Raw genomic sequence first — 20,012 nt, forward strand, 5'->3', positions numbered from 1 at the left:
GTGGGGGAGAAGATGGTATATTTGACGGAACACGAGAAAATTGACTCTGCGAGTACAAGTGTCAAACTTCCCCATACGATTCGTCATTCGTGATGCTGTTCAGTGTTCACACTTTGACTTTTTCTGCTAAAATTTGACAAAATACGATTCGTATGAGTCTTTGAAGGAATCTTTGAGAATTGAGAAGTACAAATAGAAATAGCCAAATAGCCTAGGGAGAAATGTTACATTGTTCTCGGGGGAAAAAAAAGTGTTACGCTGTTGGTTCTAATTAAAGAAAGCACCAAAGTAAAAAAAAATCCAATTAGGGATATAGCTATATATCCTTTTTTATTTACATTGCCATTGTGCCTAATTTGTACATGGTGATGTGGTGGTATGTTTTATGGAGTTGATTTGTGAACATAATTTTTCAGCAAGGTGAGGACCACGGATAGTGTTTATCGGAGAGAACATGTAAACAATGGCGGACGCAACATTTCAAAATTAGGTGTACATAGTAACATAGATAGTCGAACAACTACCGGATAAAAAATAAAAGTCCATGAAAGAAACGATAGAGTATGAATACTTCCTTAAATCCATACTCCTACACATCTCATCTCTCAATTAGCTAAAGGAAAATTACAATTAATTCAATGAGGAGCCTTTTGAAAACAAGAGATTACGTATTCATCAACAACATGTAAGAAAAAAAAATCCCTCTCAATAAATGTAGCAACCAACCATTAAAGTATTGATCTCCCATGTTATTTCTTAGCTTCCATCCAAACAAACTCACCATGTTCGGTCAATGACCAATTATTTAGTCAGGCAAGCATCGGCTGTGAACCAAACGAACCCTATGTGCGCATGCTTGCATTCCTTAGGCCAGCACCAAGTACTCAGGTAGTCCAGCTCAACTCAGAGGGTAAGATCTTGCTGAGAAGCTGCTTAGAACACTTTGGAGCAAGCTTTTTCTTTTGTTTTGAGCTCAAATATACACAATGTGACCTAGATATGAAAATATACATGTATATGCATACTACATGTAGTTTTTTTTTCAAAGTTTTGGGTGTACATCTGTACACCCATGTCCATTAGCTGGGTCCGCCCCTGCATATTAGGGAAGTAAATTTGAGGACTCATATTGGTGAGGTGTGTGAATGTGTGATGATAGTTTTTGCACCCTACTTTTATTATACGTGGGTTTGAACTTGAAGAGGACCCGAATCCCTTTTTCTTGTTTCTTTTTTGTTTGGTTGATATATTGAAGTGGGAATATCTTCAGCTAATATCCTCAGTTTTTTTTGGTACAATTAAATGGTGGAGGTGTGATTTTTGAGACGTTTTTTGGGTCAAAGTTCTTCATGCTGGGCTCTATTTTCTTATGACTATCAGTTGGCAGAGAGAGGAGATCGTGAAGACGGAACGGAAAGGATGTTATGTTAGATGTTAGGTCTCAAAATAGATGTTCCTAGATGCATAAAAAGAATTAATATTTTTCAACGTGCAAAACAAATTGAATTTGGCGGTGACAATAGGTGTGGACACTAATCGCGTCTAACAAATTCCTAGAGATTTTTAGAGAATTTATAAAAGCTAACGAAAATTAAATTTGGCCCATTTTGGTATCTTCACCAGAGAAGTTGTCAAAATGGTGAAGATTTCACTTTCTAGACTAAGGTTTATAGGAATTCTGAAAACAAAACTTATTAGAAAAAAAGATGGACATGATAGTTTCAATCACCAAAGCTATCTCATTACAGAAATTGATTTAATTAAAAAATATGAAACAAAGTATAATCTTGTGGTGAGACATATTTTAGACGGTGTGCAGTAATAACCACACAAATGGTTTTCTTGAAAAAAAGAATGTCTCTGATGATTACATATATGGAAGAAGCTTGGTATGCTTATATAAAACCAGCTATAATATTATTTAATACTATCTTTTTTTCAAAACCGCATACTACCATAGTACCATACTAAATTTTGGCAAACCGTACACTGCACATGTTTGAGATGGTTGGCTATAAATTCGCCATGCAACATAGGCAGTGTTAGCCTACACGGCCGACGTGCAAATGCTGGAGCAGGGTCCAGGGGATCCTTTTTGAGATCCGGCCAAGTGCGGAACATGCTGAACTCCCAGAACAGCACGGGGGCTGAGCACAGAAAGATTTTTACCTAGGTTCAAGCCTCCTGGAGGATAATAGCCCTACGTCCTGCTTGTGTGTATATCTTGTGGTAGAGTATGAACCAGATTACCATGGGGAAGAGCTCGTTCTTGGGCTATCGAGTCTTAGGGAAGAAGAAGCCCCCTCCCCCTGCCCCGGGTCTCCTCTTTTATACTCCAGGAGGGATCCCACACCAGGCAGCGCAGAGGACAATAAAGAAGTCTGACCCCACAGTTGACAAGATGTTGCATGGGTGCCGACATGCCGCCGCCTGCCGGAGTGTGCTGACCACCTCTTTCTTTACTGCATGCATGCATAGATCCCCTTGTATTGGAATCTTCACCGTGGACCACATGCTCTCACCCCGGGTGAAAAGAGCAAGTGGGTAGAGAGAGAGGGGGGAAGAGAGAACACATGGCTCTCACCCCCTCGTGACATATCTTATTCTTGGGATCACACCTTGGGATCTCATGCATGTATTGCCATGGAGGAGTTGTTTTTGTCTTATCTTGTCCTGATGTATGTCACTCTCTCTCATATCATTAGCCCGGCAGCACAACGCCATTTATTGCCGCTCGCTCTGCAAGCTGCCAGAGCATTTCCTTTGGAGCGAAGGCATGCTGGCTCCCGGGATTCTTTCATAGTGTAGTACCCCGGAGCCTCCAGGCTCCCAGGACCTGATAGCCAGGAGGGCCCATTCCATGGACCCACCCCTCCACGTGATGTGGCGGTCGAGCGCCTCCACCAATCATCTGAGCTGGGGATCCCCGTTCCCTTAGCGCTGACAACGGCCGTTTAGCCTGTTTACACACCGTATAAACATTACACGATGCCTAGCCATGTCCATTTGATTGCCCGTTTAGTCCATTTAATGACCGTTGAACCCGTTTAATTGGCCGTTTAGTCCAAATAAAAAGCTAAATGGTAGGTGGTCAACTGTTTGACGTTTAGCGTTTAGGATAACATTGAGTATAGATCCACTGTAGATGGGCTTTGTAGATGGGCTTTGGTACATATTGCAATATCCTGCTGGTACTTTTAAAGTTGACAAACACGTTGTGCATAGATTTTTTGCATGCGTATAAGCTAGCAATGTATTGGCGATGACAACAAGATATATGCTGATACATTCTTCAATTTTACAAGGATTTTAGCCATCAAGATCAAAAAACACACCCAAGTTTTATTGCTCAAAGATGGAAACGGAATGACTAAACAAACCATAGGTTGGAACTGGAAGCCGCCGCCCCTGCCTTTGCAGTGTTGTTCTGCCCAACTTCACTCGCAAAGTCTTGTTTTGCAGTCTTTTGTATAAAGATAGCAGACTCTGTAAACAAAATTACACTCGCGAGTCGTGTCATTAATGTTTTGCATAAAGATTCATGCATGCACACACCACCTTCAAACATGAGTTCAAACAAATAGTAGGGTTTTTGTTCACATTTCTGACGATGGCAACAGCCTCACAATGGAAGATGTCACTGCCACTTAGAAATCGAGAATTGCCCGTGGCTCATTAAGATGATAGGTTTAGGCTAATACAAAAGACAGGCCATCCTTGAGACCTTAACCATTGTTACCAATGGCGGCCGTACACAAAGCCAATGACATTAGAAAACCTCCCCATGTCCGCCACGTCCGTGCAACCGCCGGTCATCGGATCGTACACCCGCAGCAACCCCTTCCCTTCCACCCAGAGCGCGATCCTCCCGTCATCCAGCACCGCCAATGGCTGCGCCAGGGACTCCCGGTCGCCGGCGGCAACCAGCAGGCCCCGCCGCCCAAGCTCTCCCGGCGGCGGTCCGCAGCCGCGCAGGACCGACGCGAGACGCAGGGAGTGCGTCCTCAGCCACGTCCCCTTCTCCAGGTCCGCCAGCAGCCACACGTCGATGGAGCCGCCCGGGTAGTCGTGGTGCACCGCGGCCAGGCTCAGGTGCGGGCGGCAGACGTCGGCCGCCGGCGCCGGCGCCGGAGGAGGAGGAGAGCGGGCCGCGGAGGAGGGACAGCCGCCACGCCTCCGCGCCGAGGTCGAACGAGGCGATGCCGTCGCCGCACCCGGCGCCGTGGTGGGACGACGGCGACGGCGACGGCAGGAAGTGCGCGACGCCCCGCGACACCGCCTTGTTCCGGTAGGCCCCCGCCGCGACGTGCACGGGGGCGCTCTGCGCCGGCCGCCAGCGCGGCTGCTCGCCGCCGATGGTGAGGATCTCGCACGACTGGGACTGGCCGGGCGAGCCGGCGGCGTGGATGCGGAGCACCTTGTACTCCCCCGTGGAGGGGACTTGTCCGAACACGTGCGACGGCGGCGAGGCCCGCTGACCGTGTCTGTGCGCCGCCGCCGCTATCACATCTCCGGGGGCGGCGATGACGACGTCGGTCGCCGCGCCGGTGGCTGGGTCGAGGACGCGGACGGCGGCTCTGTCGCCGCCGGCGCCGACGAGGCAGACCAGGCCGCCAGCCGCGCCCAAGTGGGCGCCGCTGCTGAGCCCGTCCAGCCGCGCGACGGCGGCGCCGGAGGACACGTCCACGAGCCTGACGCTGACGCGGGAGAAGTCGGCGGCGTCGTAGACCGCCGCGACGAGGAGGGGGCGGCAGCGGCTCGCGTGCGGGGCGGAGGGATGGACTGTGCCGCCGTCGTTGCCGGAGGCAATAGCCTGGGTCGCTTCAGCGCGGGGGATGTCGGTGGTGGCTCCATTGATGCTGCCTGCCCGAAACGAGATGAACTACTTGTTGCAGAGCTTCTGAGAACTCGAGACGATTCATCATGGCTTTGCTTATGACAACTCAATGCCGTAACTCGACTTGGAATTGGAATCTTGTTTGTTCTACCGTCCGAAACCGTTTTGATTCAAGACTAGTACACACTTCCGAGTAATAAAAGATCAAGAAAACACCGTTCGAGACCTCCTAAACCTTGTTGATCTGGAGACGTGACAGCTTTGGATCTGGGGAATTACCTCTTTGCTCGTGGCAAAAAACTTTGAATGAAAGGCCAGGTGCCAAAACATGAAACGGCAGGTATTTCGATAAGAAATTGAAATAAATTTAAACAGGTGTCGGGTGTAACTTATGTGTGGCAGAGTTAACGTCCAAATAGACACTGATCCGTGACAAATTAAGGAAATCAGATAACAGGGGCAAAACGGCATAGGATAAATAAACTGTAGGAAAAACTAACCAATTTTACAATCATCATCAAATGCCCACTCATGAGAGTGGCAAATCTCGCATTTCGCCACGTGACCAAGTAGCTATAATCCACAACGCAAAGATTACCGAGTGCAACAAGCAAATACCACACCAACCAAGAGGTCCAAGATGGCATCAACAAATGATTTCTCAAGACTAAATGGCCAGTTTCCACATGTCAATGAAAACAAGCACAACAGCATTCGACCAGTCTATTAGACCAACTATCATGTATGTGTCCTGTTCCAGCACCTACCACAACAAAGACAATGCCTATGGCAATTCACATCTACAGCCAAACTGGAGAGTGTCGTTTGGTTGATCAGCTGAGTCAGCAATGGGAGGCCACAGCTCCAAGGTTTTATTACCTGCTTTTCTTGGAGCAATCAGGGCACTTGTACTGCTTTATCTGATCCGCTTTTGCTGGGGTTATCCTCACGCACTTGCCGTGGAACCACCGCTCACAAATGTCGCATGCGATCCAGAACTCATTCGAGTTGTAGAGACCCTTGCAAGTGCCGCAGAGGGTTTCGCTGTGCTCTTCGTCATCCTCATACCCATCTTCAACAACCGCTGATCTTGAGTTCTTCATCTTCCCATCATTTGTTCGCTGCATAACAAAGTAAAATGCCAGTCTGAAATCTCAAAGGCAGACAGCTGCATAATGTTTTGGCAAAGAGAAAATAAACTAGTATGGTGTGAACTTGTCACCTTTGTTGAGTGCCTGGATTTGCCACTGTTATCAACACCAGACTTATTCTCCCTTTGCTTCCGGTCAACCATTGCTTCATACACGGATGGATGATCATTGATCATGTTAAATAAGCGCTTCCTGACAAACAAAAAGCAATATACTGAGTGCAGGAGAAAAATTGAGTCAAGACGTTTGATCACACTATCCATTAACCGTGCTCACTGCATTCTCTAGAAAAGAGGTGTGGATGTTGTTGCAGTAATTTCAAATCAGAAGGAGAATCAAGGGCACTAGCTACTCCAAAAGTTCACATATGGAGTGAACTATGATTCTTGTCACCAAATGGGTCACGAAAATCTGAGACAATTTATAGTGCAGTATGATACCTGTACCCCAGTATTATTACTACTACTTTTATTATTATTGTCACCACCTTTATTACTTGTTTTACTATATTGCTACCACCTTTTTATTATTACATTCCTCTATTTTGTGACACTTGCAAAGTTTCATCTTCAGCCTACCCCAACTCGCTTGGGACTAAACGGCTTTGTCGTTGTTGTATGATAATTAACCTTAACTGTGAAAACAGAGAGTGTAACTTTTGATATATAGAAGTGAAAGCTGTAATGACCTTGTGGAGTAACTACCACAGAAGATTCCTGAACACTGTATGAAGGACAGTATCTAGCAAGATTGTATTCCCTTGTCACAAGATAGTCTGGAAACTATCCTAGATAAAACACGCCTTCATCCACAAAGTCATAGACAAAAACATAGCCAACCATGTAATATACAATGAAATAGCCCCAAATAGCTCGCATGCTGATGGCATCCCTATGAAAACACATGGAAAAAGTTTAGAAATGATCGCCATTAAAACTTCAAATTTCCCAAGAAAGCATGGAGTGCACTTAAAGCACTACAAGTAGATACTGGCCATTTAGTAAATAATTAGTAAATTGTTTTGGCTGAAGTAAGATGAAATACAAATATGAGGAAATAGAACGATTTCACTCTGGAAAATGATTAGCCCAATACGGCAAAAGGAGCTAGCACAAAACAAATGGAAAATAACCACTTTTAAAAAATAAGAACAGAGTCAAGCTGACTGGCAGAAATTATAGGACTTCATTCATAAAGCACCTAAGCAAATTGATACAATGACTGACATGAATTAGCAGCCAAAGCTCAGAAAACCTATATGGGGAAGAAAGAGATTTTGTGAATGGATGATGAAAACAAAGATTATAAATCTTGCAATGGGCATGACAGTCAGCTATTCAAGTAGATCAACAACCCAAAAGTTACTGCATATGCAGGGATTTGTATGGTAAACCAAACTAATAAAATAAAATTCAAGGAGAATCGGAAAACTGTGACTAAATACAATGAAGAGATATGAAAAATGGAAATTTCAAATATCTTTCAAAGGATCCAATTAGCCTGAGGAATTCAAATTCATGGTATGCATATAAGAAAATTTGATTGTGTTTAATGGTTAGGGATGTCCGGATTTCAAGACCAACCAGTTTGGTCCCAGAAAGTTCAGTCTGTTCTGACGAACAGTTCGGTTTAAACATGAAAAAGGAAACAAAGTGGCATATCCAAGTACAAAATCGTTAGCAGTGAGGATCACCTTAAAATCTCATTCGGAGAGGTGAAATCATAAATTCCCCCCATTGAAAATATGTAAACTCAACTGGTCCATGATTCGTCCAAGTATACTAATCCAAAATTGTAGGGTAGCATGGCCTATCGCTATTTTCATACTACTTTCTAGAGTGCAAATGTGCAAGACAAAAAATGGATGGCAACCACAATGTGTCCAAAACACCTAAATTTCAGAAGGATCCCGCAGGAAACTTCCAAATACCTTTTTCATCAACGAAGATAGAGAGATGTGGTACTATAATATTACAGTGTGGCCACAGTAGAAAACCATAGTACAAAGCATTAATGAGAATAAAGCAAGCACAGTGATAAACATGGCCCCATTGACAGCAGAAAGATAAGGGGGAAAGGTAGGGGGAAACGAAGCAAGCACAAGAACCATGTGCGCACACACATGCCGCAGGTGCAGTGAAATAAAATAAGCAATCCGTAAACCCCACGAGCACAGGAGCAGCATCTCCCCGCAGACAAGACAAGAATCGAATTCGACGGTTACCAGAGCCGAATTCTTGAAACCGAGACGGCCAACTTAACAGAGCAGAGCGAGAGCGCGGTGCGCTCCATTCACAATCTGACGGAGGGGGGGGGGGGGGGGGGGGGGGGGGTAGGCGAAGTACCTGTCGTTGCCGTTGAGGCGGGCGGCGAAGAAGTAGGCGACGGAGACGAGCCAGGCGTCGGAGTGGACGGCGACGAGCGACAGCCAGTCGCGGCGCTTCATGCCGTCCCTGGCGAAGTTGATCCCCAGCGCGGGCTCCGGCATCTCCGGCGGCACCTCCTCCGCCGGCAGCGACACCTCCCAGCTCCCGTTCGGGAGCCCGTACAGGCACAGGTTCTCCTTCTCTGCAACACAACCAGCCAGCCAGCCAAGCCAAGCCAATCAAACCCCAAACCCGAACCAACCATTGAACCCAACGAAAGCGCTCAGGGTCAGATCCGATCCGGTCGTACCTGGGTCACAGAAGGCGTAGAACTCGTCCACATCTGCAAGCAAAGCCAAGCAAAAGGAAGCCGCACGGGGGTGTGAGACGCGAGATCCGGAGAAGAGGCGGCGCGCGACAACGGCAGAGGGAGATGGGAAAAGAGAAGGGGGATATGCCCTCGGCGTACCGGAGGTGAGGGCGCGGACGAGGCCGGCGCGGCGCGCGGTGTAGTCCCTGTAGATTTCCCCGACGGTGCGGGGCGAGGAGGAGACGGGGGCGGCCGTCTCCATCGGCGGCGGCGGCGGCGGAGACCGGGGCAGTGTCGGCGGCGCCTGCGGTTGGGGAGAGAGGGGTTCAGGGTGAGGTCGGAGCTTCTGACACCGGGCCGGGATTTAAGGCGAGGACGGGGCGGTGGGCACGGTGCACGGAGGGAGAGCACCGTGGGACCCGCGGGTCAGTGGGTAGGTTGCGCACGTGGAGGGGTGGGTCTAGGAAGTGGTCTATGTTGGGAGGATCGCTGCGCGGTGGGGCGCGACGGTTAGGCTGACCTGGCGCTGGCGAGGGTGGTCAGGATCTTCTGTGACAGAATTGTGGTGAAGTATTATTTTTTTCAAGCAAAGAGAGAGCTTTATTAATTGAGTAAAGTCCATTTTTGACTATCCAATTATCACCTCAGTTTTGTTTCGACCGTGAAATACCAAAATCAGAAATCTTTGACCACCCAACTATCGAAACTATTCATATTTGGGCATCGTGTTGTTTTGGTGGATGATTTTGCTGATTTGGATGCCACATGGCGATGAGGCTTGCATGTCAACTCAATCTTCTCCTTCCCCTCTTCTCTTCCTCTTCTCCCTCCAGGACCTTCACACCGCCGCCGCTACCCACTGCCTAGGTGCTCTCGTTGTTGGCCTCCACCCCACAAGCTGACGTCGAGGGGACTCCACCGTCCGCCTCCAGCGAACCCTCCATGCTAGTGCCACGCTCTGCAGGCTTCAGATCGCGACCTCCCCTAGCTTGGCATCGTCCCCAGCGAGTTGAAGGAGCCGAACCCACCCTGGACGTGCTGGAATGAGAAGGACGCGCCACCGTCCGCGTCATCACCCGAGCCGAGCACGTCCGCCCCCTCCCCCTCCGCAGCCGCCGCCAAGGGGACGTTGTTGAGTGCGACGGAGCACATGTGCTACGGCTTCGGCTCATGCAACCGCCAGCGCTCTTCCCCCTCCTCCTCCCCACCGCCGCCGGTGCCGAAGTCATCCCCCAGGACTGGGAGCATGCGCTTAGAAGCTGAGGAGCTCCCGCCGCTCCCCTTCCTACCCCTCCTCTGCCCTATCCACCTCCTCCCCGTGCTAGAGCTCTTCGCATCCGACCCAAACCATGCCAGCCTCCTCCTACCGCTACTCCTCTTCCTATCACACCGCAACCAGCAGCCCCACTTGCACCTCCTCCCGTGCTTCACCGTCGCCGTGCACCTCGCCACCGGAGGAGGAGGAGGAGACGGCCGTGTGGAGTAAGAGCAGGCCCAATGCGGTGATGGGGTTGGTAACCTCAAATGCCAACTAGGTTCGGATGCCAAGGTGGAATTAAAGCAGTAGCTTGCAGACCGTCAGAGTGACTTCTGCAAGTCACTGGTGCTTCATGGCAGGTGAGAGATGGGAGGTAGAAAAAGAGAGTAGCAGGTACAAGAGGGTAAAAAGGTAGCAGTGGCTTTGGTTGTGCATCTGGTGGTCTCAAAGCTTTGGATCTATGTGGAATCAAACTTTTTATCTAAAGCCATCATGCATGTATGACGGTGTTGGGCCTGCCCTAATAAGAGGAAGAAAAAGAGGGGAAAGGAGAAGATTAAGTTGACGTGTGGGCCACATCGTCATGTGGTATTCACGTCAGTAAAACCACCCACTAAAAACAGCTCGATGGTCAAATATACACGGTTTTGATAATTAGGTAGTCAAAGATTCCTGATTTTGGTGTTTCATGGTTGAAACCAAATTGAGGAGATAATTGGATGGCCAAAAATAAACTTTATTCCTATTATTGGATGGACAAAAATAAACTTTACTCTTATTAAGTACTCCAAGGTCATTTTTTATTTTCTAGGTTTGTAATTTTTATTGTACATCTAGATATAATATATATCTAGCTGCATAGTAAAATTTATGAACGATTTATAATTTGGGATCAAGACTGTAATCAATTATGTAATTAAGGTTTTGAGAGCGAGGAACATGAGCTCATGAATGCGTTTATGTGTCTATGAATCCACGAGATATTACCGATTAATCAGTTAAAGAAGTAATTCATATCTGATGTGGGTGGACCATTCCAGACATTCATCTTAGCATGGTGAAACGGAGTAAATCAAAAGGACACCCAAAGAAAAGACACTCTGTTTCTAGCATCCCATAACGAAGAGTACGCCTCCAAAAATTATACTCCCTCTGTTTCAAATTATAAGTCATTTTAACTTTTTTTGGAGAATAAAAGTATCTCAAGTTTGACAAATTTATACAATAAAATACTAATATTCATGATACCAAATAAGTACCATTAATTTCTTCATTAAATATATTTTCATAGTATATCTATTCGGTGCCATAAACCTTTATGATTCTCTCTATAATTTTGGTCAAACATAAAATGGTTTGACTCTAACAAAAATTAGAATGACTTATAATTTGGAACGGAGGGAGTACTGTACAAAGTTTCTTGTGCCTCAGGAAATTTGGAGAAATACTAACACGGTCTTTATCTCCGTGGAAAAACTTTGGTGGCCGCCGTGTCCGCTCCTGTCTCTCGTTCCTTTGTTTTTCATGTGTTCCAGCCAAATGATAATGTGCTTTCAGTATTCTATTTTACAAATAATTTCCTAGTATCAGATTCTTGTGTTTCCTGTTTCTTTTTTACAATTGGGTTGCTACCAAATAGACATGATCCCATCCCTACGATTTTCAGATAGTTCAAAAGAGATCGTACTACGTGCGTGGTTATGTGCATGGTGATGCTCGCTTTGTGGAAGCTGTAGCCAATCAAGTCCATACACTGATCAGAAAACTTAGGGGGTGTTTGGATACGAGGTGTTAAACTTTAACAGTGTCACATCGGATGTTCGGATGCTAATTAGGAGAACTAAATATGAGCTAATTATAAAACTAATTGCAGAACCCTGTGCTAATGCGCGAAACGAATCTATTAAGTCTAATTAATCCATCATTAGCAAATGGTTACTGTAGCACCACATTGTCAACTCATGGACTAATTAAGCTTAATAGATTCGTCTCGCGAATTACACTCCATATGTGCAATTAGTTTTGTAATTAGCCTATGTTTAATACTCCTAATTAGCATCCAAACATCCGATGTGACGGGTGTTAAACTTTAACACCTTGTTGCCAAACAGGCCCTTAATAATACATAACAACGTAAGGCCAGTTTGGCAGGGCTCCGACTCCTCCTAAAACGGCTTCAGCTCTGGTTCCTCTGGTGGAGCGACTTCTCTGGTGTAGATGGAGCCGTTTTGGAAAGTGTTTGGCAAAACAATTTCTCCTGTATTTTTAGGAATGGATGTAAGAGGTCAAATGTCCAGCGTGCTCTTGGATATATATTTTTTTTAATAGATGTATTGAATGTTTAATATTAGTTTATAATTTAAGTCTATTTGAATTAAAAAATAAATGAAAAGGGACTCCTCCCTCCTTTCTTTTTTTTCTTTTTTTCCTTCACCTTTTCTTTTTTTTTCTTTATTTTCCTTCTTCTTTTCTTTTTTTCCTTTATTTTCCTTCTCCTTTTCTTTTTTCTCCACGTTGTCCATCTGCCTTATCTTCCCGTCTCCTCTGGGCTTCCACCGCCCTTCTCTCCATCGCCCGACTCCCCGTCGCCGCGCCGCCTCAAGTTGCCACCACCGGGCCATGGAACCTCCGCCTAGAAGCACGTCGTCGCCGGCAGCATAGGGCCCCGCCGAGCCAAGCTCCTCCACCCACGCTCCTGCTCACCCACTGACTCACTGTCCGCCTGCTGCACTCGCCGTTGGCCGACCGCCGTCGGTCCGGGAAGGGCCGCCGCCGGCCTAGATGCAACGCCTCCGCCGCCCCCAACCCCTGGATCAAGGTCAGCCACAGTCGATCCGCTCGTTTCCCCGCCCGGAGCACCTTCCTGCGCGCCGCCGGAGCTAGTCCATGGTGCCGCTGTCCCTGCTGCAAGGCGAGGGGACGCGAGGACAAAGGGAGGGACGACACGCTTCTGGTTGCGGTGGCAATTTGGGCATAATATTGGCCAACTTGAGGGGCACTTTCCTAACCGCTGGCTAGGCGTACGAGAGGGAGCCACCGAAGCCAAAAAAAATCGGCTCCGTCCCCCACGTGTAAAACGACTCCGGCTCCGGATGGCTTCTCCCCACGTGTAAAACGGCTCCGGCTCCGGATGGCTTCTCCGCAAAAGTTGTTTCATTTTCCCCCCTTTGGCTTGGCTTCACCAAAAACAGCTCAGGAGCCATTTTTGGAGCTCTACCAAAGGGGCCCATAGTGCATTGGTCATATCACATCTGATCCGTAAACCAAACAAAAATCGATACAAACCAGACGTAAATGTATATTGACTTCAAAACTCATGAAACACATATGAATCAACCATTCAACCTTATGTTCTTATCCATCATCACATTCACGTAAGTTCAATAAAGGATGGAAGACCTAAGTCCGATTCATGCCCACACGCGGACGCACATACACGTCCACTCAATGCATTAGGAATTGTGCAAACACACAAATGCCTTACAGACAAGTTGTATACAAACAAAAGGGCTAGGTGGAAAACCTCTCGAGTTTCTTAAGTTTGATGCTGGCATCCGGTAGGCTCCTCCCAAGGCGCCCAATTAGTTGGTGATCGTGGTCGTGATCGTAGACGACTTCTATCAACTTCAGCTGTTGACACTGGAAGGTCTTTACTTCCTCACGGTGCAGAGTGATGATTTTCCTTTCCATCTCCCACTCCGAATCAGAAAACGAATGGAACTTTTGGCAGAAACACAAAGATCCGTGTAAGATATCTAAGCATGTGTTTGGATCGAATGGAACTTTTGGCAGAAACACAAAGAAGATCCGTGTAAGATATCTAAGCATGTGTTTGGATCGAATGGAACTTTTGGCAGAAACACAAAGATCCGTGTAAGATATCTAAGCATGTGTTTGGATAGGAGACAATATAGGACGGGACGGTCCCATCTAGTGTTTGGTTGAAATAGGATGGGACGGTCCCATTTCATTGTTTGGTATGAGAGATCAAGAAAATGGAATGGATGGCGATTTTAACACCGTTAGATACAATAATTGGTGGGCCCCACCTGTCTTTCTCCTGCGTGTTTTTTTTTTCTCCGACTTCATCTCACGCCGGCTGCTGTCCGCTCGTCTCCTCCTCCCCATCCCCGGAGCTCCCTTGCCGCCGACCCTCCCCGCGCCACCCCCACGACCGGCTCCCTCACCGCCGGCACCCTCCCCGCGCCACTCCAGGCTGGCTCTCCCCGCCAGCGAATCCTCCCCGCACCTCCCCAAGCCGGCTCCGCCGCGGAGGGCCGCGGAGCTCGCCCCCACCGGCCATGGAGGACGCACCGCGGAGCTGGCCCCCGCCGGCCATGGAGGGTGCGCCGCGGAGCTGTCCCCCGCCGACCATGGAGGGTGTACCGCTGAGCTCGCCCCCGCCGACCATGGAGGGCGCGCTTCGGAGCTTGCCCTCGCTGGCCATGGAGGGCGCGTCAGACGGCAGGCGACGACTTCACGCTCGCCATTGCTCCCTCGCGTCAGACGGCAGGGACGACGTTGAAGTGGGACGAGCCCATCCGCTCGATTTTGCCGGACGAGGTCGTCCCGGATCTTGGCGGTATATTCCTTAGTAGGGATGTCTCCGTCCCACTTGTCTCCCAACCAAACGTGGGACGAAGTGAGATCGTCTCGTCCTGTCCGACTTCGTCCTTGGAACCATATGCACTCTAAGAAAATCATCTGAAACATGATGCGATAAAAAAGACAAGAGCATGTACCATGCAATACTTCAAAATAAGCTTCTCCAAACAAGGTGCGCTCTGAAGAAAGCTCCCTAAAGCCTCTAATTTGTCATACAATTCATATTCATCAAGAAAGCAGCCATGAAGGTCCAAGGTTCGCATATTATGAAATATTGGGAATTTATCAGACTTCTCAATGAGCATCTCCTGAAATAAAGACAGAAACCAAACCAAGATTGAGTGAATGCATAGGTCATTAGCAGCAAGTGATGAGATAACAATTTGTTCCCCTAGATGAAATGAAGACTGTACAAGATTCATCTACCAAAATCAAATGGCAAATATCATAGGACACCAAGCAGCAGTGGTAACTTATGTGCAATATTATTGTTCGGGCATCTTTCAGGAATAAGGAATGTAAAGGAGGACCAAGGGAAGCTCGTCAGGAAGATATACCTCCGCTCCAAAACCCACCAACTCTAAACTTGTCACATTGTATAGGCTACAAAGAAGCTCACGCTCGGTCTGCTGAGATAAGGTTTCATATTCTGTTACATAAATCTTTGCTCTGACAAGAGAATCCATCTTGAATAAAGAAATACCAGCCTCATAGTATCCATAACACAGACAGAGATATGCAAGGCTAGGAACTGTGATCACCAATGGATAACCTGTGTTGTTCACACAAGACTCCAATTCCAACTTTTTCAGTGTGGGCGATGTAATGACTTGAGAAGAATTGCCAGAAAACTCGCAGTTTCCAAGCTTCAAATCTTCCATGACAGGGCATGCAGAACATAGCAGGTCCGCAAAATGGCTACCCAAATCCACACTGCAAAGACGCAGCATCTTAAGATGACAAAAATTTGAACCCACTACCGGAGGCAACTTGAAGCGACAATAGTTCAGTATCAGAATAATGAGTACAGAAGGGCAGTACTCAATGCCACGGTGAATCCATCGGTCCACATGACGCTGGTTATAGACGCGAGAAGAAAGCCGGAATTCACCCAAGGATGAGGTATTATCATGGAACAGCAGCAGGTTGGTGGCGAAATCCTCAAGCCTTGCCCACTTCACCTCTAGGGCATCATCACGTTCGATCATCAGGGAGATCCCGAAGTCCTGCTCGTCAATGCTGATACGGGGCGCAGAGCGCCAGAGGCTTCTCCACCGCTGTGATAGCACGCACGTCTGCACGACTTCTGGGGCTGGGAGGAAGGACAACACAGTGTGGATGAGCCCATCCGGCAGCACGCTAAGCTGGTCAACAGCGCCACCGGCAGCACGCTAAGCTGGTCGACAGCGCCAATGACATCCGAGCTACCGGCTTTTCTGCGCTTTGCCATTGGTTCAGGTTGCTTCACATCTGGTTCCTCCACAAGCAGTTGATTATTTTCACAGGGAGGTTAGGGGTCCGGTTCTCTGGATCCTGATGGCCAAGATTTGTGGGATGCCTATTCGATGTTACGGAAGTTATTCACTGCACAATGGAAAAGGTTCCCAATACCGTAAATTATAGTGCAAATATTCATAATAGATGCATCCAAAAGAATTTAAAGCAATTAGAAAGATAATTCGTGATCCAAATCTCAGTGCAGTAAGAACACTATCCCTAAGAACGGGGCTACCTGAGGAAATGGAGTTTACTGTTCAGGGTTGGGAACTCTTGGATCAAAGGTTTCCCTCTACAGCTAACACTCTTAGACATTTGGAGCAGCATGAAGCCCGTCAACACGCACCGCAACGCCTCCAAGGCTCCGTCCGGTCTTCGAATTGGCAAAGCTTTCACCCTACTTGTACACTGCATATATACTGAAGCAAAAATTTAACAACCAAGTAATATGTCAAACAACTTTTATCATCGATAATTCAATATAACCGGAACCGATGAAAATGACCAAGCAACGATAAGAATAAGTCGATACTGGATAAAAGATAGTTGGCATTGATAAAATGTGTCACTAATTAGGTTAAATCAAACTTAAGGAACCTACACTGGTTAAAAGCTACAAAGGTTGCAAAGGTACAGATTGAAGTGGTAACTGAAAGTCTGAAACGCTGTTTTGCATACCTCTGATTTATAAGAACACTATGCTACCTGCTTACTTTACAGGCAGATTTGTTTAGCATCGCATTCAGAACACTTGGTTATTATCTTCTCGAAAAAAACAGCAACACTTAGTTATTGAACACAATGCTCCCGATGTAACTAAGTACAGGGCATCCCAGTCCCTTTATTGTTAGATCTAACCCTAGAGTAGAATATCACAAAATCAACCAACGTTTTCGAATGGAAACTATAAAAACTATTTACTATTCATCATTCCGCAATCGATCCGTCCCCAAAGGACAAACACGGCTCTTTGCTTGAACAAAATGGGGATTTATTCGAGAAATCTAGAACAAAAATGAAACAGGTAGTCAAATACCCGTGCGTGCTTTGCCGTTGCCGAGAGCCCGGGACAAGCAGTGGAGCGGGAGTCAAGCGCTGGAGCCTCGAGGCACCGGCGCCGGGCCTCCCTTCCCGTTCCCAGCTCCAGCGGCCGGTGAGGGAGGCTGCTAGGCAGGCTCCGGCGTACGGAGCCGGACGGCGAGCACAGGAGCACCACGAGAGAGGACTGAAAGCAGCGAGCCGGCTGCCGGCTGTTTTCTTGCTGAACTCTGTGTGAATGGGCTTTGGGCCTTTCGAGATGGGCCGATCCTCCCCCACAAAGGTGACGGCGCGTGTCGCCGCAACGAACGAACTGATTGGGTGGAAATGTGGAATGGATGAGCAGAGTTCCAACTTTCCAAACTCGGTCAGATTCTGATTCAATTCCCTTTTTCTGGTGGCGCGACTGTGAATGTGATGTCATCACTTCGAGGACAATTGATCCATTTTGCATGCAAAGTTGCATGGGAAATATGCATGAAGGCAGCTGGTTAGTGTGCTATTGACCTAGATGTTATGGTTAAAATCTTCTGAGAAAAGAACCATCTGTTTTATCATACCATGATACAAGCAGAGTGTGATGAATGCAATCCATTCGTTCGAAAATATTGATCCAAACCATGCCTTACAAACAGAATCAAACTCGGGAACTCATGAGTCACATCTGGCTTAGCTTAAGCATCACAACATTAGTTCAACGCAAAATGAAGGCACATGCCACTCGCCCACTCGTGAAAAGCTGAAAACCCTGAAGAGCACACTGTCCACTCAACATTCTAAGGAAACCCGCAGACTCAAACGCTGGAACATTGCAAAGAGAAAAAGGACTACAGAGGAATCATCTAAATCTTGGTAAGGCTGATGTTTGCATCCGGTATGCTCCTCGCAAACCACCACAGAAGTTCAACTAGTTGGTGACCATGATCATGCTTGTAGAGGACTTCTACCAGCTTCAGATGGCGAAACTGGGGAGCTTTTCTGCTCTGGCGCTGTAGAGTGATGTTTTTCCTTTCTGTCTCCCACTCATAATCAGGACATGACATAAACTTTTGGAAATACAGAATCCATGTAAGATATCCAAACAAATCATGAGAGACGAGGAGGATACATAAGACAAGAGTGCGTACCATACAACGCTGCAAAATAAGCTTCTCCAGAAAAGGAGTGTTTTGAAGAAAACTCCCTAACGCCTCCAATTTGTAATTCAGATCATATCCATCAAGAAAACAGTTATTAAGGCACAAAGTTCGCATATTAGGGAATATCAGGAATGTATCAGACTTTAAATTGAGCATGACCTGAAATAAACACATAAATCAAAACAAGGATGAATAAAAGCATCAGTCGTAGCAGCAAGTGACAAGAGAGCACTATTTTCAATTGTAGCCATGTGTAGTAAGTTTCCGATAATGAGAAAACAACTTATTTTTTTAGCCATAGATTAAATAAGGACTGTACAGATTCACACACCAAAAGCAAATGGCAAATCTCATATAAGGACATCCAGCAGAACTGATAAATACTTACGTGAAATTATAGAGATCGAGCTGTTAGACTCGTGCCTAGGATCTCTAGATGCATATCTAGTCGGGATCATAAATGACATGAGGGACTTGGTGTTTCTGGTGTGTACCGAGGGAGAGAGAGAGATAGGAATACCTTCACCCCTAGGGGTGGAAGCAGCAGAGCTGCTGGCCATCGCTGGTTTGCTTGGGGAAGTCTGCGCAAGGCAGCGACGCGCAGTGCCGAGTCCGGTCGCCGGTGAGGTGGCGGTGGTACTTCCCGCCGCTACTGCGCAAAACCTAGATCGGTAGGTGTGTCGGTGGGGCGGCTGGCTGCGGCGAACCTCGTGAGCCGAGCCGGGTCCCCCACCCTGTTTATATAGCGCAGCGCGACAGGGGCCCACCACCCAATGCTAGGGTGAGCGCCCCCGATCAGGGCGCGGATCAGGGTCCTGATGGGCCTTTGGGCCCATTGGGGAGGAGATCAATCTAACATTCTCCCCCTTGATCTCATCATTTACTTTTAACTTTACACTTTTCGCTTTTATTCGTTTCATCGTAGATTAATATGTAGAGCATGCCTCATCGTCACAGCTTAATCGCCGATAGAATCAACAGCTACAACACACCTCTCTATTTTGAAACAATTCTGTTTCTTTTGGGCCTTTTCCAATCCAGGAATCCTAGGCTTTCCCTTAAACCCATGCCGGCTAAGTGTTCTCTGAACACATTGGGTGGTAAGCCTTTCGTGAGCGGATCCGCAAGCATATCTTTTGTTCTTATATGCTCGAGACTTATAGTGCGATCCTGGATTCTGTCTTTCACAACATAAAACTTTATCTCAATGATTTTGGAAGCATTTCTTGATTTGTTGTTGTGAGCATAGAATACTGCTGGCTCATTGTCGCAGTACATCTTTAGTGGTCTGTGAATACAGTCAACCACTCTCAATCCTGATATAAATTTCTTTAGCCACATCGCCTACCCCGTGGCCTCATGACATGCTATGAATTCCGCATGCATCGTTGATGATGCAGTTACTTTCTGTTTTGAGCTTCTCCACGAGATAGCTCCTCCTGTGCGAGAGTGAATACGTATCCAGACGTGGATTTTCTATCATCTTTGTCTCCCGCAAAATCTGCATCTGAATACCCTTTTATCTCTAGGGAATCAGATCTCTTATATGTAAGCATGACTTCTTTTGTGCCTTGCGCGTAGCGCAATGCTTTCTTTACCATCTTCCAGTGTTCTACACCTGGATTACTTTGATATCTACCAAGAACCCCGGTGACAAAAGCTAAGTCAGGGCGAGTGCACACTTGAGCATACTGTAAGCTTCCGACAACTGAAGCATATGGAACCGTTTTCATTTGATCGATCTCGTACTGGTTCCTGGGACATTGAAAATTCCCAAAACTGTCGCCCTTGACTATGGGAGCAGGTGTGGC

General features: G+C 47.0%; 2 protein-coding genes across 3 annotated transcripts; both read right to left on the reverse strand.

Moving 5' to 3' along the window:
* Positions 1-5,321: 5,321 nt before the first annotated feature.
* LOC101783026 (PHD finger protein ALFIN-LIKE 2) lies at positions 5,322-9,000 on the reverse strand. Its single transcript, XM_004955793.4, has 5 exons — positions 8,824-9,000; positions 8,665-8,697; positions 8,334-8,556; positions 6,060-6,180; positions 5,322-5,958 (listed from the first exon to the last, which is right to left on the reverse strand). The coding sequence occupies exons 1-5, from the start codon at positions 8,924-8,926 to the stop codon at positions 5,713-5,715; spliced, it is 726 nt and encodes a 241-aa protein (XP_004955850.1). The 5' UTR covers positions 8,927-9,000; the 3' UTR covers positions 5,322-5,712.
* A 4,254-nt stretch (positions 9,001-13,254) lies between these two features.
* On the reverse strand, positions 13,255-17,287 carry LOC101779676 (F-box/LRR-repeat protein At2g29930). 2 transcript variants are annotated; one of them, XM_014804644.2, is made up of 5 exons: positions 17,061-17,287; positions 16,260-16,432; positions 15,085-16,111; positions 14,665-14,835; positions 13,255-14,595 (listed from the first exon to the last, which is right to left on the reverse strand). In XM_014804644.2, the coding sequence occupies exons 3-5, from the start codon at positions 15,733-15,735 to the stop codon at positions 14,425-14,427; spliced, it is 993 nt and encodes a 330-aa protein (XP_014660130.1). In that variant the 5' UTR covers positions 15,736-16,111; positions 16,260-16,432; positions 17,061-17,287; the 3' UTR covers positions 13,255-14,424. The 2 variants fall into 2 exon arrangements, with proteins under 2 accessions (XP_014660130.1, XP_014660129.1); XM_014804643.2 differs by having other exon boundaries at positions 16,260-16,443; positions 17,061-17,286.
* Between the last annotated feature and the right edge of the window lie 2,725 nt (positions 17,288-20,012).

Source organism: Setaria italica, chromosome II (genome assembly GCF_000263155.2).
Source record: "Setaria italica strain Yugu1 chromosome II, Setaria_italica_v2.0, whole genome shotgun sequence".
Classification (NCBI taxonomy): domain Eukaryota; kingdom Viridiplantae; phylum Streptophyta; class Magnoliopsida; order Poales; family Poaceae; genus Setaria; species Setaria italica.